Genomic DNA, 25803 nt, shown 5'->3' on the forward strand with positions numbered 1-25803 from the left:
CAGATGTTTCAGAATTAATGCTGTAAATATGTCAAATGGTGTAAAAACGTTTACATTTCCTTCTTTTGAAGGGTAGTTTAATGCTTTTAAATTAAAATGGTGATTATCAAAAATATATTAAACAACATGCAATACTGGACATCAGGTGACCACTTACAGCATCAGCCTGTGATCTTGATTTGCATAGTTCTCTGTGAAGACATTCTGTGTGATTATTAAAAAGCCATGTGTCAAGCTCAGGACGTCACAGGTCATGATTTACATAAGAATTTTGTGAATGTGAATTTTTTTATGCTTCCTGTTTATCTGAAGGTGCCATGAGAAACCTTTTCTGTAAACAAGAATACTAACAACCACTGTAACCTGCACGTTTGAGAGAAATGGAAAATAAAGGGATGTTTTCCAAAAACAAATTTATTGCTGTTTATTTATGAAAAAAGTCATTTTGATTGTTCAATTTGTATTTCACATAAAAAGCCAGAAGAACATCATAAGGCAACAGTAGGGAGCTTTTGAGAATATCTTGAGGTGTTAGTACTGTTAATGTTCAATAGCATCGCTCATTGTTTCATACGTTGCTTCTTCACAGTGAACATGAAAATGAATTAAATTTGCTGCATATTCTGGCAAATCCTAAAAACTAAAAATCCATATGGAGTAATGTTACTATTGTTTTAGAGTATTTTTTAATACTGTATGAGGTGCGTCATGAACATAATATTTCCATGAACTGATGTGGTACATACAGAATCTCTGCAGTTGAAAAAATGAGTTCTTTGACTAGTGGGTGACGCAAATCAGCTACATAATAAAATAACTAACATGTAACAACCGGTGCACCAAACATATGTTCAACTGCTCTACAATTTCCAGACCTCTGCTGCAAATTAATTTCTAAAGAAGCAAAAGCACTACGTATGTCTGAAGTCTTTTAAGGCTTTTCATTTGTGTCCATGTTAAACCAATAATGAAACTGAAGCGAGGATTATCTCATCATTAATATCTAAACATAGGAGATTGACTATGCCCATTACGTTTTTGCATTGACAATTCGGAAATCAAATTCAGCTTCCTGAGTTAAAGAATGTCTCACATAGATTTTGGGGAATGGTCAATAAATAGTATGTGAGGGACACCATCGGTTAATATAGCAAGAAACTTTCCAAGTTATTTACAATTTGTTGTCTATAAACAGCTACAAATGATGCTTACAGACATTAAGAAGTAAATAACACAGAATATTCTTTGGAAAGAACTCCCAAGAAAATTCAGCTACATGCATACGGGGCAGGCTATAGTGTTCTGGTTACACGGCGACCATTACTAAGAACCCCTGTATATTCGGTATTAAGATATATTCATATTAATTTGTCATTTCTTTTGTGGCTCTATTTGATCTGTTTTTGCTGTATCTGGCTGCTCCTGGCTTGGGCCTCCCTTCAGAAAACGCAGAATCTTCTCTATAGTGGCTTCCTGATACTCGTGAGACCACCTGTAACATTGAACCATTTACATAAACTTATTAGATTGCTCCACCTGTTATAAACAAGACTCTTCAAATTAAAATCTCCTGTTGAATATAGTACTAGTATATAAACAACTCCAAGGTACAGAGCAAAAATAAACCTGCATATTGTATGTCAAAAGGCACGTGTCTATAGCAAAGTGCTACAAGACTTTATCAGTCAACAACAGCACATTCATCAAGTTTAGTGTTGACTTACTTAATGCCATTAAATTTGAGAATGGTGCTCATATCCTCTGGCAGACAGGCTGGATCAGGCCACAGAAAGTTATCAGTGACAGGAACAATGTTTTTCTTTCCATTTAGAGCTGAGACGATTTCCTGTGGATAACATTACTCAAGATTTATGTTTCAATACAATAGTTTAGATATATTTAGATCTAAATGTAGGCCATATTTGTACGCATCATTTTGTAAGATGTTATCAGTCGTTGGATTAATCTCTAAGAATAACAATTCTTTTAAAATAGGCATCAAACCTTATGGACCCAATCCTTCATTGCAGAATCCCCCATGCATTTGTCCAATGCATTGGCTGACAGGACCAAGATGAAGTTGCGTGCTCGCTGCACGCTCGTGATCAGCTTCTCCTCGAACCTGCCGGCCTCCAGCTTCTCCACATCAATGAAGACGCTGAATCCACGTAATTGTAGATGCACCTTTAGAAGGCTATATAGAGACAGAACAGCATGGGGTTAGTTACTTTCATTTTCTGCTACGGTTAACTGAAGCATTCAACCTTAAAGACATCTTTTTTTTAAAGCCAGAGTGAAAATACAATCATACTGTCATTAAATGGCCCACTGGCAACCCTGGTTCTGTGGTCTGACCTGGCAAGCTGTGAACCCGTGGTGCGACGGTAACTGATGAACACATCAGGGCCAGCAGGCTGGGAATCAGTTAAGCAGGGTTTGGTGGGACGGCGGGCAGGCGATAGAATCTTGGCGCGATGGATCCCGTTGTCTATGTGACAGTCAGACTGCAGCTGTTGATCTGTGATGTGAGCGATGCTGTTCCGATCGACCCCAGACTGCACTAGTCCGTAGGTGTACTGTCGGAATCGTGGGTCTATGTCGGCCAGCCAGTCAGCGAGGTTATTGGGGTCACACGTGGAGTAGTTGGCATAGGTCTTCAGCACTCGCAGCTCTCTTAAAAACCTGAACAGTGGTAGCCAGAGGTTATGACAAAACATAATGTTAAACACAAATACTCTAAGGTTAAAAGTACCAACCTCTTCCGAGTTAGCCCAGATTTCATGCCTAGGTCATGAATCAGATCCTGTTCTGTGATGTTCAGCAGGAGATCTCCATCAACCTGCAACTCCTGAGACACAGTGAATCTTTCAATTACTGCAAAAAAAGTTTAATTCTGGCATCTAGATATGTTATTAAGTATATTCACTGTGTTGCTGACCAAGAAATGGGAGTTGGGAACAAACCTGAAACTGATCACTGAATGCATTGAAGCCAATCTGATGCAGCCATGTCTGCACCTCTCCCATCTTCCAGTTGGGCACAGATGACAAGACACGTCTCGGTATGCTCTCACCCATCATCCTCAGTGCCCGCTTAGCCAGAGAGCACACAGTGGCATTACTGGAGTACATGACGATTCTTTTAAGACTCTGAACGGCACCGATCTCCTGAAATATCTGAGTACAAATGTGCAGGAAACATCAATATTTATTTCCTTTTATTCAAAGAAACTCACTGTGTTTTCCTTTTTATGAATAAGTTCTGTACAACTGCCATCAGTACTAGAAAGCATTACGTGTTTAACCTTGGTATTACGCTGCCGGCATTTAATACTGGTCTCAACGCAAAGGTAGAACGCTGCAATGCATTTCCCCTCCAGCCGTGTACCGTCCAGCAGGGGTAGCAAGTGTTGCAGGTCTGCAGCTGTGCGGCCCTGCATGTTGTCCGAGCTGTCCAGCAGGTTGCGTGCAAACTCATCAGGGTCTAATGAGGCGATGAAGGGCTCCACCAGCTCCAGAGTGCCCGACTTCACCACCTCGTTCTCAATTTCCCTATTAGCCGCCAAAACAGCCGCGGCAAGACAGGCGTGGAAACGGATCAGCTCGTCCTCTTTAGAGAATGCCAGAGGGAACAGCCATTCAGCTGCCTGTTTCTCTATCATCAGACGCTGACAGCGGTTCCCGCCGTACATGGCACAGTTAGCCAGGGCAACGGAGCAGTGCCGCAGCACGGTTGGGTCCGTTCCACGGCACCAGAACAGAAGCGTGTCCAGGGCGCCGTTACTGATGAGCTGGGCAGATGTATCCTCCGTGTGTTTAAACATGTGCTCAAGAATGCCCGATACGCTGCGTGCCAACTGGGCGTCCTCCTGCTCACGGGTCAGGTTAAGTATGACACCCAGGCCCATACGTGCCACGTAATCCCTGAAGAGGAAAGAAAAGCAATTTCGTAAAAATTCACTGTAGTAGACAAACATAATAAGCAGTTGAGGATATTGACACTTAATGCACAACTTGCATTTTACTTAGATCAAACCAAGAGGCATCAATAGATGATGGTGGACCTTTTATAGTACAAATTCAACTGGAATTATTTTTAGCAAACGGACCCCATGGTTTTATTATAGTAAAAGCGTATTATCACAGTTTCACTACAAATATTATGTTTAAACTATGATGAGAAAAATAATACATTTGTGGTTGCTGTTTTCTTTATTTAAAGGTCAACTGGCATGTGTTATTCATTCTGAAATAACTATAAATATTTACCAATGACTTTGACAATCAAAATATGAACAAATGTTTGCTTTTTTATCGTTTTAAATCAAACAAACTTAAAGTGATAGTTCTACCAAAAAGTTTAATTCTGTCATTTTTAACCTGTATGACATTTTTTGCAGAACACAACATAAGATATTCTGAAGTATGCTTACAATGGTCCCCGTTGACTTCCATTATATGGACACAAAACCACTAAGACATTTTATCAAAATATCTTCTTTTATGTTCCACAGAAAAAAAATTGTAGATGTTTTGAAGGACATGTAGGGGATAATGTACAGGCGATAACAACTGGCTGCTTGTACATTATCTGACTTATTACATGGCTACATGCCGACATGAGAAAAACGAACATGAAATGTGAAGTTAAAGTATTTTATTAGCTTACTTTTACCGAATGCAGACCTTTCGCAGGAAAAAGCTGTTTGAACAACGTTTAAATGTCATGAACAGTCAATTTGGTTCACTCATTTATAAATAAAGCGGCATATATGTTTCTAAAATAAAAATATATATTTAATTTGTAAGAAAAAACCTGTCCAAAGATTTGCTGCATCCGGGTTACCGTGTGTTATTACTTTTGAGCGGTTGTTATCTGGTAATAACGCCATTGCGAAAGAGTCACGTCAACTCCTTTGACTCCAATGAACAGTTTTTTAACAGCAATGGAGCTTCAACAGTTCAAGTAAGTTACTATACACTAGTGTGACGAATAGGTAATTTAATGAATAACAAAGAAATAAATAACGCATTTAAAGAGGAAACATAACTTCCTGGAACTATCTGAAGGCTCCATGAATAACGTGAACCGCGAAAAGTTTGAACTTCCGTCGTCGCGACTGTTTCCAACGGCTACGTGGAAGATCTGAGCCGTTGGGAATAACGAACATGCAAATGTAGCGACTGGCCAATCAGAATCAAGCATTCCAACGAGCGCGTTATAAGACGGTGATCAATGATGATTTTTATTTTTAATTATGAACAACATACTTAAATATAAATGTTTTACCTGTTTTCCGAGACCAGTATCTGTTCCAGGAGCTTTGCAGACTCGTAGGTGATTTCCACAGCAGGCGTCTGTAGCAACAGCAAAAGCAACTCCAATCCTCCATCTAACCTGATTCTGTTGCAGATCTCCTCAGCCACCTGTCGACCCACGGTGGGCAAGATCCAGGCCTCCTCAACCAGCTGGAAACATTCAGCGATGGCGCGACGGGTGTCGTCCACATCGCAGGTGTCTCTGGAAGACTTCAGCGTTTTGATGGCGGAGCGCAGCGCGGGGAGAGAGACGTCCAGCGCGGCCTGTACGTCGGTGCTGTGCCCGGGAGAAACGGCTTTGGGGTCAGAGCTCGTCCTCCGGCTATGCAGTCGACTGACATATTCGGTAACCGTGAGTCTGTCAGAGCTAAACATTGAGAAATACCGGCAAAGCTTACTGATGTAAACGACGGCGGACAAAAACATCTACCGGCTGTTTTTTAAAGATCAGCGGGCCTGTGGTGACAATTCTCTGAATGCAATCGGCTGTCGTGTCCTTGTGTGAATTGTGTTTCTTTGTTTCCTTCAGCCGTCACGAAGACACTGGCCTGCATGCATGCAAACGTGTAGGCCTGTGTTATTTTCCCCAAACAAAGCGTTATTGGCAGATGTATTAACAGCACTCGTTTACTTCCATATCAAAACCAAAAGTAAACATTAGAGCCCTCCCAAAAAAACAGTATTAGTTTATTTAAATACCATATAAATAAAAGCCTTTATGTCTCAGACAAGGCCCGCATCGATTTTGTTTACAAAAACCGTCGTGAAACTAACAAAGAGAGAAGTCGCTGAAACGAGGGATCGTGTAAAAATATAGACAGATAGATTGAATGACATCAACCGGTTTGTATAGCTGCCGCGACGTCTTTGAATTCAGTTTTGCTGAACAAAGTCGATTTCCAGTTTCCTTTTGCTGCCTTCGGTTAAATTTAAGTCACAGTCCTCGAAAGCGTCCCTTAAGGTTATTGTAAAGCGAAGCAATATGATTATATTTCAAATACAACCAATGCTCTCGAGTAAAACAGCATCTTCAAGCATCTTCGTCTAGACCCGCCCAGTTCAGTCACACACACTTGCTGTGGAGCATCACCCTCAGCATCAGTAGCTCTGCGATTCAATGTTCGGCTCCATCTAGTGGAGAAAGATGGTAACGACGTCAAAATACAACATTAATTCATCGAACGTTAGATATCTTTTAGTTTGTTATCTGGGATTATAAATAATAGAAATTCAATTCTCAGGAATAGCTCGTTGGGATCTTTTTGAAGGATTTTACATGTTAGTGTTCTCTGGGATGTTAATAAGGAAAATTAGGCTATAATAATTCAGGTATTTATTCTCTACTCTTTATAATAAAAAAATAAAAATAATAATAATAACTTAGCTCTGTTAGGTTAAATGAGACCAGTGCACTTATGCTTTTTGTTGTCCCAATTGCTTCCATTGCTTACCCCACCTGTAAGTCGGTTGGAAGCATCTGCTAAATGACTAGATGTAAAATGTATTTGATCATAAATATTTGCTTATTGGTTTCATATTAGCTACTATTACAGTAGACTTTGTTTTTAGGGAAAAATATGCTACTATGGTATTTTTTAAATAAAATGTCATATGAAACATTGAAAAGCGACAAAAACTTGAAGGAACTTATTAGTGTAAGTGAAGGGACCAAAGAGTTTGTGGCAGATTGATAACCAGTTGTATTACCATAGTGTTGGTTTAAAAACCATGGTTAAACTATGGTAAGTTATGTTCATTACAATGTTTAGGTAGACTGTTGTGTTAATCATCAACTTTTCACTAAGGTCAACAGTGTTTACTAGAAGCTTAAGCAATGCACTTGCAAAAGACCATTATGGTGGACTACAGATATACAGACTATGTTTTGTTGGAAATTGTAAACGTGCATTAACGGTTGTTAAAACATTTGCATTGATAACATAGATACAGAATAAAGGATAATACATTGAAAAATATAATAGTGTGAATATATAGGCCTACATGTTGCAAACAATTAAAGTAAACATGAGAGGGTAAGCAACCCCCCAGTATTGATTCACAGATCTCTTTGTGTGCTGTTTTCAGTACGTGGTCTCATTTCTCTTGTGTCTTCATCAGAAACATCAGGATGAAGTTAATCTTCCTGCTAGGACTGCTGAGCTTCACATATGCACTTGAAGGTATAGTTTCCTATATTATACATTTCTTTTGATATGTTTTATGCCACCACAAATTATTTCAGTAAGAAATGTGTTTCTTGACAATTCTTTGTGTCAGAGTCGTGTATCGAAAGGTGTGAAAATGGTTTTGACGCCACCAAAACTTGCCAGTGTGACTCAATGTGCTCATACTACCAGACCTGCTGCAAGGATTATGAGTCCATTTGTCGTATTAGAAGTAAGATACTTACTTATTTACTCACTTAAGCACATTAATTGTGTATTTCGAGACCTTCTACTTTCAAAGAATCCCATAAAAACTGAGGAGAAAACTGTTGTTAACGTAAATTCACAGCTCGGGGAGACACCTTCCCTTCATATCCTGAGGATTATGATGAGGACACAAACAGCACCGAGGTTCCTGTCGTGTCCAGTTTAAAGCAAACACTCCTGATCCCTTCTTCAGAAACCTTTGCCGAAATTTCCAGCCTGTTGACACCAACTTTACAAAGCTTAGACAAAACTGATGCAAATCCCACAATCGAAGCTGCTGCAACTACACCATTACCCGATAGACTCAAAGACCCCATCACCACTGCAAGGACACCCACACCTGTAGACCCCAAACCAACAAAAGCCCAAGACCCCGATGCTGAGGTGTGCAGCGGAAGACCTTTTGACTCCTTCATGCAGCTCAAAAATGGCTCTATCTTCGCCTTCAGGGGTGAGTGGTTTTATTAAGGACAAACAGTTAATGTAAAAGTAAACACAGTTGGACTTTTGTGTTTATGTAAATTAATAAAGAATGAAAACTAAAAACCAAAGACATTAAAAAATATTTGTTGTGTGGTATTTGTTGACCATATCAAAGATATATTTTTTAAATTCACAACGTAACCTCTTTCACCCCGATTTGTTTAGAATTATAATTGTGCTTGAATATTGACATGTATTCGGCAGGAAAATACTTTTTTGAGCTGGATGAGAGATCCGTTTTGCCGGGGTACCCAAAGCTCATCCAAGACGTCTGGGGAATTGAAGGTCCGATAGATGCTGCCTTCACTCGCATAAACTGCCAAGGAAAGACTTACATATTCAAAGTATGAATAGACTAAATGAAAAGTGCACATTTGTAATTAAATGTTTCACAGATAATTGTAAGCAGCAATATTGAATTATATTTTATTACATTATTGTCAGGGTAATAAATACTGGAGGTTTGATGATGGTGTTCTAGATGAGGACTTCCCACGAGATATATCTGTGGGATTCGAAAAGATACCAGACCACCTGGATGCTGCCTTTGCCATTCCTGCTCACAGCCATCATGGCAAAGAGAAGGTTTATTTTTTTAAAGGTCAGGCCTAATCTAAAATCAATACAATTATTTAAATGTACTTTCATGTTTGGAAAGTTCACCCCAAAACAAAACTGCATTCACCTGCTTGTCAAGCAAGACATACAAGACTCTTTCTTCTATGGAACACAAAATAAGATATTTTGAGAAATATGTCATTGGTTTTGCATCCACACAATGAAGGTCATTGGCGTCCAGTGTTCTTTGGTTACCAACATTCTTCAAAATATCTTCTTTTGTGTTCTGCAACAGGTATGGAATGACATGAGGATGAGAAAAAGGATAAATCATTTTCCTTTTTGGGTGAACTTTCCCTTTAACTTTACCAACTGAACTGTTTTTAGGAGACGAGTATTACCAGTATGAATTCAAGCACCAGCCAACCCATGAGGAGTGCTTTACAATGTCTTTAAGATCTCCTTCAGCTCTCTTCAGCAGATACACTGATATTTACAACGACCGATGGGTTGAACACTTCAACCAGCTTTTCGGAGGAGGTAAGCAAATTCTGAAGACTGTGAAAGTGGGATTGCTTCTGTTGCACAATCTAAAGCTTTTGGACCACTTTTGTCCAGCTCAAAGTCACCGTGGTGGCCATCGTTTCATAAGCAAAGACTGGAAAGGCATCAAATCTCCTGTTGATGCTGTGCTAGCTGGCAGACTCTACGTTACTCCAAGATGGCCCAGCAGGAGGCAACAGGATAGAAATTACCAGAGGGGATGGACCCAGCAGTGGGACCAGCAATGGAACCAACAAAGGGGGCAGCAGTGGGACCAACAACGAAACCAGCAATGGGGATCCAGGCGAAGGCAGAATAGATCTCCATACTGGGAGACCTTTGCTGAAAGGGGCATCAACATTGGACAGGAGATGGCTCAGAGGTTTGGGCAGGACAGATGGCGAGACCAGGACAGACGCAGGGACTATTATAACAGGCGGAATGACAATGATTATGAATCTAGATACAACCCTTCTGAAGATATAGTCTATGACATACTGCGCAGGAGACAGCCCTTACAAAGCGTCTACTTCTTCACAGGAGGTAATGCATTTGAAATGGTTTTTACAGCTCTAGAATATTTGCTTGCACTATTATATATATAGATGACAACCTTCTTCTTTACAGATAAGTACTACAGAGTGAATCTACAGACCAAGAGAGTTGACACGGCAAACCCTCCATACCCAAGACCTATTGGCAAATACTGGCTCGGCTGTAAAGACACACCTGGAGCAGAAAAGAGATAATTTATACTGTTAATACTGATAATTTCATACAAGAAAAATAAGATGTCTTCGCAAAGGACAATCATTTCATCTCTAATGCCGTATTTCTTTTTATTGTTCAGATTATTTGGAGTACTTTTGTCATGAAATGTAATATACAAGGTGTACACAAAGAATCACTTGGTGTTCTCAGCAGTTCAATATAAAATCTGGGTTCTGAAGTAGAAACAGTTAAAAACTACTGATCTAAATCATCCGATTTCAAATCAATAACTGTTTGGTCTTATCTTGGGAACAGGGCAATGTCTCCGATAGTCAGCAAAATCTGTAGGGACAAAGTTCAACCCCTGATGAACATTCCTGATTGGTGATTTGTAATCTTTCTTTTTTTTGCAGAACACACCAGAAGAAATTTTGAGGAACGCTGGTGACCTAACAATATTAGCTCTTTGACTTCTGTATGAACACAAAACTGCTGACACATTTCTCAAAATATCTCCTTTTGTGTTCACCTTTAGAAAGAGTCAATTGAATGAGATTAAGGTGAATAAATGATGAGAAATGACCGCGTTTGGCAATAGGTATTAAAACCTCTAAATCAAACGCAGTATTTTTTAAAAAGAGGCAAAAGTTACAACAATGGAAATAATGAGAATATATAAACAAAACAATTCCCACGTTTGTCCATTAATGTGTAGTTATGTTTATTAAATTGCAAACCTTACTTGCATACTGTAATCCACCTCCCTTTAATTAGTAAAGAGTCTTTTCAATGCTTTTAAATAAACATTATGAATCTTTTACATAAACATTCTCATAACTAGGTTCAATTTCTGCTTGACCCACAACTGTCTCATTGATAAGAACCTCAGAAGAGGTGGAGACTCCATCCGATGGAGCCACAGTCTCATATTCATGTTCTTCTGGAGCATCTGTTTGACTGTCTTGTTCCAACAAAGACCTACGCACATCACTCTCTGGAACACTTTTTAAAATAGAGGACAGGGGCCTCTTGGGGGCGCTGTTGTCCTGAGGAAAATCTGTAGTCTGGACTATACAGGGAGAGCTGAGGTGCTTCTTGCGACTAGGTTTCCTCATGACCACCTCCGCATTGCCTGACCCGGTGGTTTGCTCCCACGCACTGGCCCGTGCTCCCAGCTTCCTCCTCGGAGGCTTGGCAATGGCTTGTCCCCTGCCTTTGGGCTGGGCGGCCATCTCTTTCTGTCTCTGGAGACTGCCCAGTCTGCGCAGCATAGCCTGCACGGGCCCCTCTGAGCTGGACTCTGTTTTGCCATATTTGGGGTCTTGCCTACAGTCACATACACAGTTGTCAGTCTCTCTGCATCTGAATCTGTTTCTCGTCCCCCGTCAGAGGAGCTTTGAGGGTGGCCGTTTTTTTTTGTGGTGGAAAGGGTTCGCCGCCTCCCACTGGGAACATTAACAGGAGTTCTTAAAGGACCAGAGCTGTATCTTTCCGAGCCTGCTTCTGGTGTCTCAGTGGTAGCTGCTTGCTCCTCAGAGGAGATGTTCTCTTCATTTTTCTCTTCTGCCTTTTTTGCGTCGTCCTCACTGTGGTTTCCTTGACCTCCCTGGAGGGCCGAGAGCATCAGGACCCCCCAAGTTTTGGGTTTTCGGACAGAACCAGGCAGATCCTGGGTGGAGCTGCGGCGCTCCTTAGGGCTGAACTTTGTGCCTTCGGCAAAGGAGACTGAAGGACGTTTGGATTTGGCAATGCTGGAGGTACGTGGGATACCGAAGGCTTGTGACATGTCCTCAGTGCTGAAGTTTGACGGGTCAAGGAAGAAGTTACACTTGGAATTCAGCTCCTGGAGCTCCCCACCGGCCACAGTTAGAATATCTGAGAGGGGAGCAAAGGAAAACATGTATAGTTTATAGGTTATGGTTATTGCTCAGATTTTGTCTGGATTATAAATTCTATGAATGAAGTCACTTATTTTATCAAATCTTGTAACAAAAATATGTTTTTAGATCACAGTGTGACCCACATTTAATTTGACTTTTTATTCTTTTGCAAATCACCTTGATAGTGTGCAATAATAGTTTTTCTTTTAAAAGAAGTATACCGTAATTTAATTTATTTAAGTAAATTCTTTTTTAAGTGTATGTCATGTAGCATGTACTACTACTTATGTTCTATACTATACTAAGCTAATACTAATACCATTTCAATACTTAAAACTAAGAGTCCCACTTTACAGGTATTTTTTTAAAGAATTTTTGATTGTACAGCTAATTTACAACAAGGGGTATAACGATACGGTAAGCTCACGATTCAATATGATACACTGGGTTTACGATTACATCACAATATGTTTTTGGGGAAAAAAAAATGACAGATTTTTCCTCCAAAACATAATTTTGTTTTATTTACTTTTGTTATTTTGTCAATGAATCGACAATATTCAAGGTTTAATTCAACCATTTCTATCTAAACTAAGAAACTGAATAGATCAGTCACTGAGAAATAATAAAATGACATAAAAAATATTATTTAATTTAAAAATATGTTGCCACAGTCTACCACACATATCTTAATAGCTCAACGATACATATTGTAATGTTTTTGTATTACAATATACGATACTTTAATATATTGTTTCACCCCTATCTTTTTCTGAAAATACATAGAAAGTAGATTTAAAGTATATTACATTTTTAAATGTACAATTAGCATACAATAGGGAAAAGCTTTCAATTTTAAGACAAATGTAAAAAAAATTGTATCTTTCAATCTCTGTCTAAAGATGTCTAGAAAATACTTTTCATGTATTAAAGGGATAGTTCAACCAACACTGTATTTTCTGTCATCATTTACTCACCTATCTTGTTGTTACAAACCTGTATGAATTTCTTTGTTCGGTTGAACAAAAATAAAGATATTTGGAAGAATGTTATCGGCAGGTTCTGGGGCATTATTGACCACCATAGGTAGTCAAAGGTGCCCCAGAACTGTTTGCTTTCCTAAATTACTCAAAATATCTTCTTTTGTATTAAACACATCAAAAAATACAATAATTTTCCCAACGATGTTAGTCAATAATGCCCCAGAACTAACATTCTTCCAAATATCTTTCTTTATGTTCAACCGAACAAAGACATTTATAAAGGTTTGGAACAACTTAAGGGTAACTCATGACAGAATTTTTATTTTGGGGTGAACTGATCCCTTTAAAGAGGTATCTTGTGACTTTGGAGAACGACTGACACACAACAGCCGAAACTAAAACTACAACTTGTATGACCACATAAGATCACACCTTAACATAAGCAGAGTTACTAAAAGTTTTGTCTACCTTCTCTAGGGGGTTCACAGTAGATAGCCTCTCCATCATCATCGGTTTCAAACGAATCAATCACCCAACCAGATGATGGCTGTTCAATGAAGCTGTGGTTAAAGGTGAGCTCAGGATCATGATGAGACACTAAAGTAAAAACAGAACAGCACATTTCACTTTCCCATGACTCTGATGCTCGATCACAGTTATGAGTAAGCAACATACACCACCAGAATAAATGACAGCAGACAATACCTGTAACTCTAGGTAGACCAGACGACCACATGGAAATACAAGGCATTGCTGAAGTCATGTTGGCCAGCACGGTGTAAACATGATGCTTCATGCGGACTGCAGGACTCCCATCCCCAACGGCCACACTGGAGGACGGGTTTAGCACAAATTGGTTCATGACATACAGACTTTGTTTCTACATATTTTAAATGACAAATTCATACCCTTCCTTTCCGTCGACTGGCCCTCCACAACAACAGCAGCAGAACAACAAGGCAAGTACTAATATAAGCAGGGGGATCAAAAGCCCGGCTAAGAGGCCTTCTCTGCCACCTAGACCAAAACAAAGACATAGAATTGGATGGGGGGGCAGATATCTGTGTTACTGTTACCTCAGAGTTCAGTTTGTGACATTGCTTCATAGATACATCTGTGTGATTTCTGGGTGTTTTTCTTAGGATAAATATTTGAGACACATGAGATTTAAGTAAAAGTTCCAAGTTCCTATTTAATCTTATTGATATCTAGAAAAAATAAGTGAAAAATAAATCTCATTTGCAATTTTCTCACTTATGTGAACCTTATATAGTGTCTGTATTGTACATACTGTGTGGGCAAGCCCCTGTGCTTGGATGGCAGGCGAGATTCCCACAGTCACACACAGAAGTGCAGTTGACACCGTACTGGTGAACAGGGCACGTATTGTTACAACTACAAACGGGAACAAACAGTGAGCGATGAGCTTTCAAATCAAAGGTAACATTTGAAGGAAATTCATTTCACCAAGAAGAAACAACCTATTAATATCAATGTACCCTCACCTCTCACCATGGAAGCCCGGAAGACACACGCAACTTCCTGTCACATGATCACAGTGGCCGTGATAGCATGTTTTACACAGGAATCGACAACTATCTCCGTAGGTGCCATCTGTGCAGGGTTTGTTACATCTGCAGAGAGGGAAGTCCAGCATGAAATATTTTGTATTTACGAAGTAAAGGTAGTTATTCAGCAGATTCCTTCATCTAATGCATGTTGTTTTATATTTATTTACAGGTATGATCCTGTTGGGGCAACCTAGGGTATTGTCAAAGTGATAAATCATAGTCAAACCATACTCAAGCTTGTTAAAAGACTGCTATGTATTTTGCAACAAAATCCAAGGAAGTGTGCTTTCAAGGAATATGACCAGACAATGACAGGCACCAGCTAGATATTAACAGATCTGTACCTTAGTCCAGTCCAGCCAGGGTCACAGCGTAAGCACACTCCAGTTTCCGGGTTACATGGCTCTTTGTTTCTGCATTGTGGGCAAACCTCCTGACAGTCGTGACCATAATAACCTTCTGGACAGCGTTGGTCACAGCGAGTGCCATTCCATCCTGGTTCACACGCATCACACAGGCCATCCTGTTTAGAACAAGGCCTGCCACCCGCACAGTGTCCACAGCTATACATGTGCATATGAAAACAACATACAAGAGGCAATATGTTTGGTTATACTGAATACTTAAATCCGCAAATAAAAATTATGAAATGTAAATGCTTACACTTTTATACACAAATTGTATCTAATCGCAGTTTTACTGATGTTTAAATCTGCTGTATCAGATAATAAATAAATCACAATTTAATAATACACAAAAATAATAAACGGCATACCCCTTTTTTCAAAAAAAAATATTTTATTTCATTTTTAATTCCTTTTAAGTTGTATTACATTGGATAATTTTGTGTGCATACTATGGCTGAATTACAACCTTGTAAGTCCAAATTCACAGTTTTTCAGGATTTTTGAAAATTTTACTTTTCAAATCATTACATACTGTGTTGTCAAAGTTGACAAGCACTTTTTAACTGTTAGATATTTGCAAAATTCAGTGACAAACATAAAGGGTGACTTATAATAATGATTTATCTTTAATTTTATCTTGAAATATGGAGATATGAGGTTTCAGAAGGACACCATCAAAGTATATATACAATATAGCTATTGTGAATTAAACTAAACAACTAAATAAATAATGTATTTTTTTCTTTTGTGTTCAAGTAAACAGGAAGATGAAAGAAGTTTAATTTTGGGTGAATCTTTAATCAGATTTTTTTTATTGTAATCCTTTATTAAAATTGTTCATATGATTAAAATCCAAAAGTAAATATCTGTTCAAGGGTGACTCATAAAAAAGTGGCAGACCACTTTAATAACAGTTATTTCTATATCATTGCCTTTGAATTCTTTATTGAGTATGTGAACACAATATCTACATTTTAGTATTTTACAGAGAGATTACTCAAACCTTTACCTCTTCTCACATCCTCGTCCATATTTTCCTTCACTACAGGGTTCGTTGCAAAAAGGGCTCTTGTAACCCGGGTGACACCAACAGGTGCCATTCGACGGGAGACAGTCGGCATGGCTTAGATCACAGATGCAGCGGCGGTCGCAGGACGGACCCCACCAACCATTGATGCACTGACATTCCCCAGTGCGCTGCTGGCAAGGAGACACGTAGCAATTGCACCTCAAACTGCACTTTTGGCCCCAGTAGAGCTCATTGCACTGACAGCGGCCTGTGGCTTGGTCACAGGTGGATGTGCCAGCGTGGCACTGACAGGCTTTGGAACATGTTGATGTCCACCATCCCTCGTCACAGGTGCAGTTGCCGTAGACGGGGTCACATTTCCCATGAGGCCAACATTTGCAGATGTTTTTGCACTGGTTGCCCCAGCGGCTAGGAAAGCATGAGCACTTGCCTGTTACTGGGTCGCACAGCCCATGAGGGTGGCAAGGACAGCGTTCCCGACAGTCTGGCCCCCAAAACTCAGAAGGGCATGCTATACAGAAGAAAAATGTATCATAATATAGGAACTTGTAATATACATTCATTGTAATCTACATTAATATATAGCCGCTGTTCGTCCGAAACCTTCCGAAATTCACCAGTTTTCAGAAAACGGAAAAACATCATAATTTTTTAATTACTAAATACTGTGTTGTCAAAAAATGACGAGCACTTTTTAAACACTTTTTATAGGTTAGATATTTGCAAAACCCAGTGACTTACAATAACGATTTAGTGCAAAAATAAAAATTACGAAATATGGAGATAGGTTTCAGAAGGACGGATATATTATATCTATATATGTTTTGGGGATACAGTTACATCCTAAAGAACTGAAGATATTGAAATCATTGGAAGGATCAGACCCCTCAAAATATAATGTTTTTTTCATCATTTATCTCATTACAAACCTGTATTTCATTCTTTAACAGGACACAAAAGAAGATATTTTGAAGAACGCTGATTACCAACATTAACCCCCATTGACTTCCATTGTACATTGACATTTCTCAAAATATCTTAAATAAATGATCACATTTATAATTGTGGGGTGAACTACCCCTTTAAATCAATTTTACTCACTCGTCTTGCACTGGTACCCATAAAATCCAGGTTTGCATCGGCAGAGTCCAGGGTAAACACACACTTCATCCTGTAGACAAGCTCTCTCTCCCTCACAGAGTGCTGAGAAAACAAGACAGAGACCCAGATGACTGAAACCACGGATATTAACATAACAAAACCATTCAAACCTGCTGACCTCAACAGGCCTTCAGAAAAAAAACTGTTTTTTAGCCATCAAAAACAAACAGAAGGCATTTGTATTAACTATCTGTGATGCTTCGACACTCACGGACTGTACATTCATCACCCTGCTGGCTCCATCCAGAACAACATATAGGAGAAGAGTCTCTGTTGAGGAAATATATCATTTAATATATTATGGGATTCAAATGACACTAGGGAAAATGAAATATTCTTATTTAATATATTATTGTATACATTTTGAGTGAAAATTGAATTCAAACATAAATATTAATTGTTTTGGGTATGTTTCCCTTTTACATTAGCTTTAGGGACGGCACTCATTCAAACAACTGACAACGACCACACTACTTAAAATAACTAATAAAAAAACATGTTAAATCTACTCAAACATATCAGTATCATAAAAACATAACATTATCTATTCTCATTATTTCAAGAAACCCGACACTTTCAATGACACACCCAAAAAACTAATTTATGTAATAGCATGTATAAATAAATATCAAACGTACGAAAATGACACGAGATATCAGTACCTGGGATTCAAGCAGACATTCTTCCTCGTTGGTGAGAGTTTCTGAGCTGAGCATTGAACACACAAAAGCATCAGTCCTAATGAGAGAAAGATGTCCATCCCCTGTCACTGTATCAAGGGAGGAACCGAACCAACCAAAACCCCCTTTGACACCACCGCAATAGTACAGTGGTCAGTTCTGTACTTATTTAACAGAACAGACCCGGTTTCTCTTTCTCCAGTGATCTAAGTGGCCTGTAGTAAAATGGGCTCTCCGAAATCCTTTTGTTTCCTCTGCAAGTTTCCTGAGGAAGAAAAGGCAGCTTCCTCTAATTCAACAAGCCACTGGTTGTTTAAAGGCAAAAAAAAATCAAGGCCCAAACTTCAGGGAGGGAGGGGTCGGGTGTTTTTAATGCCAACATGATCTCATCTTTTTTTAATCTCTACACTAGTTATTTTGTTCCCTCATCCCCACATAAATCACAAATATAACCGACAACATTTATTGTGTTGACTGAAAATTGACTTATTTCAGAATGCAGACTAAAAAGAGAACCCTGAGGCCGCCATCACACTGAAACTGAAAGAAACGCTTTGCTTTTTCATCACTTTTTAGTAGCCAACATTCATTTTTCATTCTTAAGGTCCAAAAAATTACTTTATGCACAGACATAACTTCAGAAATACATTACGCCAAAGGACTTTAAAACACACAGGCACCCATTATCTCTGATTTCCTCTGGAGGAAACCCATTCTTCCTCTTTCTCAGGAAACACCTTAAGACTAACACATCTATTACAACTCGACTTAAACCATGTTGCAGGCACGTGCCAACACAGACAGTTAACAGCGCTAATAAAGAAACCTGGGCCAGCATATTTAAAATAGATTTAGAATAGATCACAAGTTTTAACCCTTTTTAAAAGTTAAAGTTCCAGTGTAAACAATTTAGCAGAATCTAGTGGTGAGGTTGTGAATTGCAACCAACTGCTCACTCTTCCCTTTCAAAGCACTACGGAGGCTAACACAGGACTAGGATGTCGTCGCGTATTCGCTTCTTTATCGAAGGAGATAACGTATTTACGGCTACTGTAGAAACAAGATGTAGGAGTATATAGATAGAAATAGCTAATTCTAAGGTAATAAAACATAACACACCATTATCTAATGTCTTCATACACCTCTGGTTATATACCTGTGGTTATATATATTATATTGCATTTCTGTCAATAGATTCACCAAAAAATTATACACGGCACGTTTAAGTGCATTAGACATATACAATCACACTTCAGGCATTTTATTTTTTTCTTACACAGTATATTGGTTTTTACCAACAGGTTGACATTATTTTGGATCAACAAATGGACACAGAGTTCCACAGCAATGATACTGAATTACATTACATGTTGGATACAAATACAGTTGGCCTGTCCAACTATTATTCATTTAAAAAATATATTTTAAACTTTTCTTATTTTTTTTTTAATACGATTATAACACACGTAGGCATGCTTAAAATATATACTCAAACTGGTATAGAATCTTCTTAGGAACAAACAAGGAATAATGTTTTATGTTAGACTAACATGAACGCACAATACTCTAATGCCCCCTTGTGACATAAAAGGTGAATGTGATTATATTTGATAGTCATGTCAGCATCTTTGGTAACAAATCTATGTTAAATAGTTCTCTCTATAAAAATAACTTGCAAAATGTTCTGCTGTTTAAGAGCAAACTAGAAAGTCTACCCAGACATTTGTGGCGTAAAATGGGTGCCTGGGGGAGTATTAGCATCGAAATACTGTAAATCACTCTCATTGCTTATACACACTACCAGTCTGCAGTGTTTTAAGGTAAAGCAATTTGTGTGTCACTGGTTGCAACACCAAGATGTGCAAAATTAGAAAATATTACACCGTGATGCCCATCATCTCCCATCGTTTAGACTAACTAGTTAATTTCCTGCTACCCAGCTTACTACAGTCAGTACCGACTCAAATACACATAATAGGCTTAGACAGATGTTGACATACTGTGCTAATAAAACAAAGCTAACCCCATTATTTACACTATTGGGAAGTCAACTTAAAAATTGCGTACTTATATTTGTCATTCAAGAATATAATGGGAAGTGTGTGATCACGGTCTGACCTGTTTCAGCTTTACGTTGCCTTTCGAGTGACCATCAGTCCAAACTCCTGCCATCAGGGAAGTTAACATAAGCCAAGTGCTTAAATTATTTAACAGTTAAAGTACACCGCACTAACATGTTCTTATAACCAAATACACAAAGAAATGATTTTCTCCGAATACAATCTTCTGATCATTTCTATCATCTCTGCATCTCCACTTTCAAATACAAGGTGAGCAACTTGTGAGGGCTTGTTCAAGATGAATAGACGATCTCGGTCTCCTCTCCATTTTCATGCTCATCTGGATCAAGAATTTCCCATGTGGAGCTGGATGTCGGGTGACTGACAGGCTGAGAACCAGAAGTTTTGGTAATACTGGACCGCGTTAGGAAGCCAAATCTAAAGGGTTGAGACAAAATAATCCACATATATTTAAAAAAAATCACTGCTACAGAGGAAACAAAGTTAAGAGCTTGTTGGTGTTCCTACTAAGGCTGAAAGATATGGATAAGAAATTTTGAACAAAATCTTATAACCGGAGAAAACATTACAAGTATTCGCATTTCTCACTGGTGGATCGTAATTGTTACCAAGTTGCAAGTGCTGCTTCAAAATGCCAAAACAAGAAACAGGAGAAAGAGACGAAAAACTCTCGAGTAGGCAGTTTATTGAACATTTAATTTAAACTCAAACAGGCTGTTCATCAGCTGATCAAAATTTTAAGACCATAGCCCAAAAAATCCCCCAGCAACAGAACTAAAAGTGTCAAAAATGGACTCAGTACTGAGTAGCCCCACCGTTCTTGTTGATCACTTCAAAACACGGCATGCTTGATACGATTGCTCCAGGCCTAATTGTTAAGAGAGTCGGACTCATGACCAGAAGGTTGCCGGTTCGATCCAGGGCCGGCAGGTAACGACTGAGGTGCCCTTGAGCAAGGCACCTTACCCCTACTTGCTGCAGTGATAGCTGCCCACTGCTCCGGGTGTACGTGTGTTCACCACTTACTGTGCGTGTGTTCACTACTCACTGGATGAGTTAAAAGCAGAGGTATGGGTCACCATACCTGGCAAATATGTCACTTTCACTTTCAGCAGGCTGGTGGCAACATTGCTCCATGTTATTTAGTGAGGATGGCTTGCTACATGTCCACATAGCCAGTTGGATGGCCCTGCACAACATGAAGCTCCATTTTCCCATTGAAGGAAAAAGCATACCTGAGCATGACTGAGCCTCCACCTCTGTGCCGAGTATAAAACATCTGCAGTGGGATCTCCTTGTCATGCCAGTAACATTTTAAGCCATCACGAGCGTCCAGGTTAATTTTTTTCTCACCAGGGAATAAAACGTTTTCTACCTGTCGATGTATCATGTTTGGTACTCCCTTGCAAATTCCAGACCGGCAAGTTTGTGGGATGGAAGGACACATGGCTTTTGAAGACGTTTTTTGTTCTTGAAGCCCTTCTCTCTCAGATGCCGTCTTATGGTTATTGGGCTGCAGGCAGCATGGGTAAGGGCCTTAATTTGGGTTGAGTTTCGCCCTGCGTCTTCACAGACAGCATGTCGGATGCTCCGGCTCGGCAGGGATGGCACGGCAATGATGTTTTCAATAAATTGCCTTCACTCAGTTTTTTTGTCTCTTGCTCCTGTTTCCTGTTTTGCAATTTTGAAGCAGAACTTATAACCTGGTTACGATCCAGCGAGAAATGCAAATAATTGTAATGGTTCCAGGTCTCTCGATTTTGTTCAGGAGTGTATATATTTACCGTAAAATGGTCATGATAAACAGTTCTCTGAAACTTTTTATGAAAATGAAAGTCTTATTTAAAGGGAAGTTTAATAAAAAAACATCTCTGCAGAGCAGTTTGTCAGTTTAGGGCTACTGTAAAAACAATGAATACCATGCAAGGGGACCCCCAGTGTATGTAGATAGAAATAGAAAGGTCTTAATACACCTCTGAAGACATAGTTATGTAAATTATATTGCATTTCTCTCAAAAGATCCTCCAAAAAATGACACATTGGACCTTTAACACTTTCATACTATAAAATCCAGTGTTTCAGGATGCACCAACTGTTTAAACTGCATTGAAATCATCAAGCTCTATTAATAATGTTGCTTCATTTTTAATAACCGGTAAATGAATCACAAACATACAGTATGTTAGTATATAGTGCAGCTCTCTGTACTGTTGCATCACAGATATTGGAACTGAACTCACAGGTTTCTGATGCGTGATTCTTGGGGCCTGTTGTCTGTGCTGTCATTGTCACTATCTTTATGTTCCTCTCCGCTCCTCTCAAACAGAGGACCATCCATTTCATCACTGTAAAACACCAAAAGGTAATCTAAACAATGATCACATCTACAGTAACGTAACACTGCAGAATGCTAACTTACGTGCTGCATTCGCTAACAGGTATGCCAAGCATTTTCGCCTTGATGACCGTTCTCTGTTTCTTAATGGCAGAGCGCAAAGCATCAAGTAAAAAGCCTGAACATCTCTCATCATTCAGGATTTCCCTGGGGAACACAAGAGACGTTTTCAAACGGAGTTGTCGTGACAGACCGAACCTATGCCATTAATTGAGTCATTTCCCATCTTACCTTTGGTAATACGCAAGCTCCTCTTTCACTAGAAAGAGATTGGCCTTCAACTCATTCCTCTCAAAAATAATCTCCCGTACTTCCTGCTTGGTAAAACACGGCCGATTTGGATCCTTCAAGTCAACGATCATCTTATCTGTGAGGTCAATGGGTGAACTATTCTGAAAGAGGCAAAGGTGGAATTATATGAGGGTGAGTCAAGCACCATAAATGTCTAAAACGGATATTTTTCAGACGTGATCTAAAATATCACATATGAAATACATATGAACTATTCCACAAATATTACTATGCAGCATAAACGCTGTCATTATGAGTGCCTCCAAAGGCAAATAAAATAACTTATTTAAATACCATCTAGGTTTTTTAAGGTAAATGGAACTAGACAGTCGTGTAAAATCAAATATGTTCTGACAAGATTAAATGTCAAAATTGAATTACACATTAAACATGTTTCTAGGCTAAAAGCGGACGGTGTACAAACATCCATCTCTATACTCTGCAGGCAAACATGACTTTGCTATTTGCATCACTCAACAATGTGGAAATTAGGTATCACCCTACATACAAATACCATCAAGCTTCAAGGAAGTAGAAACACACAAAAAAACAAAATACCAAAAACAAACCCGATTCCAGACTTCAAGCTTGTTAGACTAACAAATAAGCAATCCACACAGATGAAGCAAATGGCTAACCGTGTTAGCTGCAGTGTGCACGGTGGCTTTCTCGAGCTGTGATGTCAGCCGTTCTATCTCCTTTTGCTTCTCGCACAGGTCAGTCTCCACGTCAGCTCTCCTCTCCACTGCAGTCTTGACCTGAGCCTGTAGGATGTTTTGCTTGTGCCTGAGCTCTGCGTTTATCTTCATCAACCTGTCCTGCTGTTCCTGGAGCTGGAGAATAGAACAAGTTCAATGCCAAGCTAAACTGAAAAAAAAAACATTAAGACCGGTGTTCAGGTCTGACTAGTTTCATAACAGTTTCTAAACCACACTACCTTAGGCGCAATTCATGAGTAACACATTGTTGGCTGCGACCGCATAGTTGGGACGTGTCCTTTCAGTTTTGCTTGTTTATTTTGTGTCACAGGTGCAGCGAAAGTGACAAGACAAATTCGACAAGACAACCTTGACGTTGCACAAAGCTAAATAGACAAACAGGCTACTAGAGAGAGACATTTTATGTAAAGGGGTCTGCTTTTTCTAAATAAATTGGAGGGTAAGACTCTCAACACATTTCCAATGTGAAGACAGATTCATACCGCTTCAATCTCATTGGACATGCTGGAAATCTCCTGGACTTTCGCTCGCAGCTCATCGCGCTGCTTATCCACCACTTCCTTCAGCTTCAGCATCACCTCTCGTTCCTGCCGCTGCGTGCGGTCTGGAAAAGAGATGGAGGAAAAAGGCATAGACACAAGTTTAAATAATCACACAAGGAAAGCTTGACACTGTAAGTTACCTTGAAATTAAATTTGGGTGTAATAACTTGCATACCAAGCAAACACAGAACGTTTCCTCAACGTTTTTGGCTGCCTTTAGGTTATTTCTTGTCAACGATAAAATAACGTTATGAATATTCTTTTCAGGTTTTATTTTTTAGCAACCAGAAAAAATGTTCCCAGAACAGGATGTTTTTAAATAACCAAAAAATAACACAGAACATTCTCTGATGGTTTTTCTTTGTTAGTTTGGCAACCAAAAAATAACATTTCAACAACCTTCCATGGTAAACCTAAAAATGATGAAGACATTTTTGCAAGCAAGTTTTGTGAAACAGTGAAAATACAAAAAAAAAACTCATGTTCTGGGAACCCAAAATTGTTACCTGGGTACCAACTGTACGTATAAAACAATATTACAAAGTAGCAATCGTATCTCAGATGTGATGATCCAGTTGCCCACAAAACTATTATGAACAAAAAAGCTGCTTGTTTTGCTCTTACACAATTTGACTAATTTTTACGAGAACTCAATAGTAATGACAATGTTGTTGACGCAATATCTAAATTGTACAAAAGTTATATTTGCTTTTTACCTTCTTTTGAGTGTGTGCATTGTAAGCGGCTCAAAACCTCCTGGTTCTCTTCCTTTAGAAGTTGCATCTGTGCCTGCAACCCATCTACAGTCTCTTTGAGTTTCTCCTCTTTCTGATGCCAGTCCTGACACCACAACAGATCACACAAATTTAGATGGACTACTTGTAAATGAATCACATAATAACACCACAGTCCCACGCAATACTATAAATAGCCAACGTGCTTGTTTATTCGGGCCTTTGTACAGATGGGAAACGATGTTCACTTAATGACATTGATCAATGAGGGGCAGACCGGAAGTGACCCCCTGTTTTCCTCTTATCGAATCAACAGTGCAACTGGTTAAGCGACAATTTAAAGTTGTCTCACAGAAAACAATACGCAATCGCATATTTGAACGATTATTGTACTATTTGAACTACAATCGTTATAGTGTATATGCGTGTTACAATGTATGTATTTATTTTCATACCCTTGATTGAAGCGTCGCGCTTAAGTGCGTCACTACGCGCTTCGCTTGTATGAAGAAACGTTACGCACCGACCATGTTTTCGTGCTCTTACCCGACTGTCACATGTGATGTTCGTCTCGGCGCAATCCTTCACATGTCGTTTCTTCTGCTGTAACTGTAGCGACTCAAATGCTTTCAACAGTTCCTCTTCTTTGCATTTTTGAGCTTGATTTCTCGCCGCGAAACTTTCCAGGAGCTCCAACACTTTCACTATTCGAGACACCAGACCCTCCACGCTAGCTTTGCCATAGCTATCTATAAGCTTCTCCAAATCAAATCCCAAAACTTTAGCGATCTCGTATACATCGTCCACCGTCAGAGACGAAAACGATTTCTCGAAAGATAGATTCGTATGTAAAGTGTCATTTTGGTTTTGATCGACGGCGGTCTCGCAAGTCTCCATGTTGCACGTGAACTCACGGTACAAAACGACAATCGAAAGTCAGTCTGATGCAAGTTATAAATTCAGTGCGTTTCGCTTCGGATTTAAGTGTGTATTTACGACAAAAGGTTGCTTTGTATGGACGCCCAGAACATACATAACTGACATAGATAGCTTCAGCCTTTGTTGAGACGCTTCGGTAAACAGCCGCGAATTATAAAACAGTGATCATCATCCAACGTTAAGCTTTGCGTGTCCTGACTTGATCTGCAGTCTACACCCACGGCATCAAAACGCGAAAAAATCTTCCCAGGGTGTTCGCGTAATGTTCCTTTTAAATTAATGTAAACAGAGGTGTAACTATAACACAATGCTTGTCTCCTCCTATTTTTGACCCACGCAACCCGA

At 39.2% G+C, this 25803-nt stretch overlaps 4 protein-coding genes across 5 annotated transcripts; 1 reads left to right on the forward strand and 3 right to left on the reverse strand.

Annotated features, from left to right (window-relative positions):
* Positions 1 to 396: 396 nt before the first annotated feature.
* On the reverse strand, positions 397 to 6434 carry sarm1 (sterile alpha and TIR motif containing 1). The gene is made up of 8 exons (XM_056756846.1): positions 5290 to 6434; positions 3305 to 3923; positions 2964 to 3176; positions 2757 to 2848; positions 2356 to 2682; positions 2005 to 2194; positions 1725 to 1846; positions 397 to 1492 (listed from the first exon to the last, which is right to left on the reverse strand). The coding sequence occupies exons 1-8, from the start codon at positions 5742 to 5744 to the stop codon at positions 1372 to 1374; spliced, it is 2139 nt and encodes a 712-aa protein (XP_056612824.1). The 5' UTR covers positions 5745 to 6434; the 3' UTR covers positions 397 to 1371.
* vtna (vitronectin a) lies at positions 5558 to 10871 on the forward strand. Of its 2 annotated transcripts, none has more exons than XM_056756850.1 (9): positions 5558 to 5664; positions 7437 to 7498; positions 7596 to 7715; positions 7833 to 8201; positions 8438 to 8577; positions 8678 to 8834; positions 9179 to 9331; positions 9410 to 9877; positions 9962 to 10871. In XM_056756850.1, exons 2-9 carry the CDS (start codon positions 7447 to 7449, stop codon positions 10081 to 10083), a joined length of 1581 nt encoding a protein of 526 aa, XP_056612828.1. In that variant the 5' UTR covers positions 5558 to 5664; positions 7437 to 7446; the 3' UTR covers positions 10084 to 10871. The 2 variants fall into 2 exon arrangements, with proteins under 2 accessions (XP_056612828.1, XP_056612827.1); XM_056756849.1 differs by lacking the exon at positions 5558 to 5664 and adding an exon at positions 7329 to 7351.
* On the reverse strand, positions 10849 to 18937 carry scarf1 (scavenger receptor class F, member 1). Its single transcript, XM_056756845.1, is given in 12 exon segments — positions 10849 to 11339; positions 11342 to 11920; positions 13377 to 13505; positions 13614 to 13738; positions 13817 to 13925; positions 14200 to 14303; positions 14414 to 14542; positions 14824 to 15042; positions 15896 to 16427; positions 17018 to 17119; positions 17289 to 17347; positions 17740 to 18937. Coding segments are annotated over 12 exon segments (2673 nt in total). The 5' UTR covers positions 17838 to 18937; the 3' UTR covers positions 10849 to 10851.
* Positions 18938 to 19066: 129 nt separating this feature from the next.
* On the reverse strand, positions 19067 to 25788 carry rilp (Rab interacting lysosomal protein). The gene is made up of 8 exons (XM_056756852.1): positions 25066 to 25788; positions 24502 to 24625; positions 23726 to 23847; positions 23163 to 23357; positions 22465 to 22625; positions 22258 to 22380; positions 22079 to 22183; positions 19067 to 20255 (listed from the first exon to the last, which is right to left on the reverse strand). Exons 1-8 carry the CDS (start codon positions 25414 to 25416, stop codon positions 20111 to 20113), a joined length of 1326 nt encoding a protein of 441 aa, XP_056612830.1. The 5' UTR covers positions 25417 to 25788; the 3' UTR covers positions 19067 to 20110.
* Positions 25789 to 25803: the final 15 nt, after the last annotated feature.

The sequence above is a fragment of the Triplophysa dalaica genome, chromosome 9 (assembly GCF_015846415.1).
Source record: "Triplophysa dalaica isolate WHDGS20190420 chromosome 9, ASM1584641v1, whole genome shotgun sequence".
NCBI lineage: Eukaryota > Metazoa > Chordata > Actinopteri > Cypriniformes > Nemacheilidae > Triplophysa > Triplophysa dalaica.

Bases quoted from the DNA above. Each gene is read 5' to 3' on its own strand.
- vtna (XM_056756849.1), top strand. The intron at 7,499-7,595 runs GTATAGTTTCCT...TCTTTGTGTCAG, and splicing joins CTTCACATATGCACTTGAAG to AGTCGTGTATCGAAAGGTGT. The intron at 8,202-8,437 runs GTGAGTGGTTTT...TGTATTCGGCAG, and splicing joins CTCTATCTTCGCCTTCAGGG to GAAAATACTTTTTTGAGCTG.
- sarm1 (XM_056756846.1), bottom strand. From the start codon at position 5,744: ATGTTTTTGTCCGCCGTCGTTTACATCAGTAAGCTTTGCCGGTATTTC. The intron at 3,924-5,289 runs GTAAAACATTTA...TTTCCTCTTCAG, and splicing joins ATACTGGTCTCGGAAAACAG to GGATTACGTGGCACGTATGG. The intron at 2,683-2,756 runs GTTGGTACTTTT...ACCACTGTTCAG, and splicing joins TCTGGGCTAACTCGGAAGAG to GTTTTTAAGAGAGCTGCGAG.
- rilp (XM_056756852.1), bottom strand. From the start codon at position 25,416: ATGGAGACTTGCGAGACCGCCGTCGATCAAAACCAAAATGACACTTTA. The intron at 23,848-24,501 runs GTAAAAAGCAAA...TCTCTTTTCCAG, and splicing joins ATGCACACACTCAAAAGAAG to ACCGCACGCAGCGGCAGGAA. The intron at 22,381-22,464 runs GTAAGATGGGAA...TGTGTTCCCCAG, and splicing joins GAGCTTGCGTATTACCAAAG to GGAAATCCTGAATGATGAGA.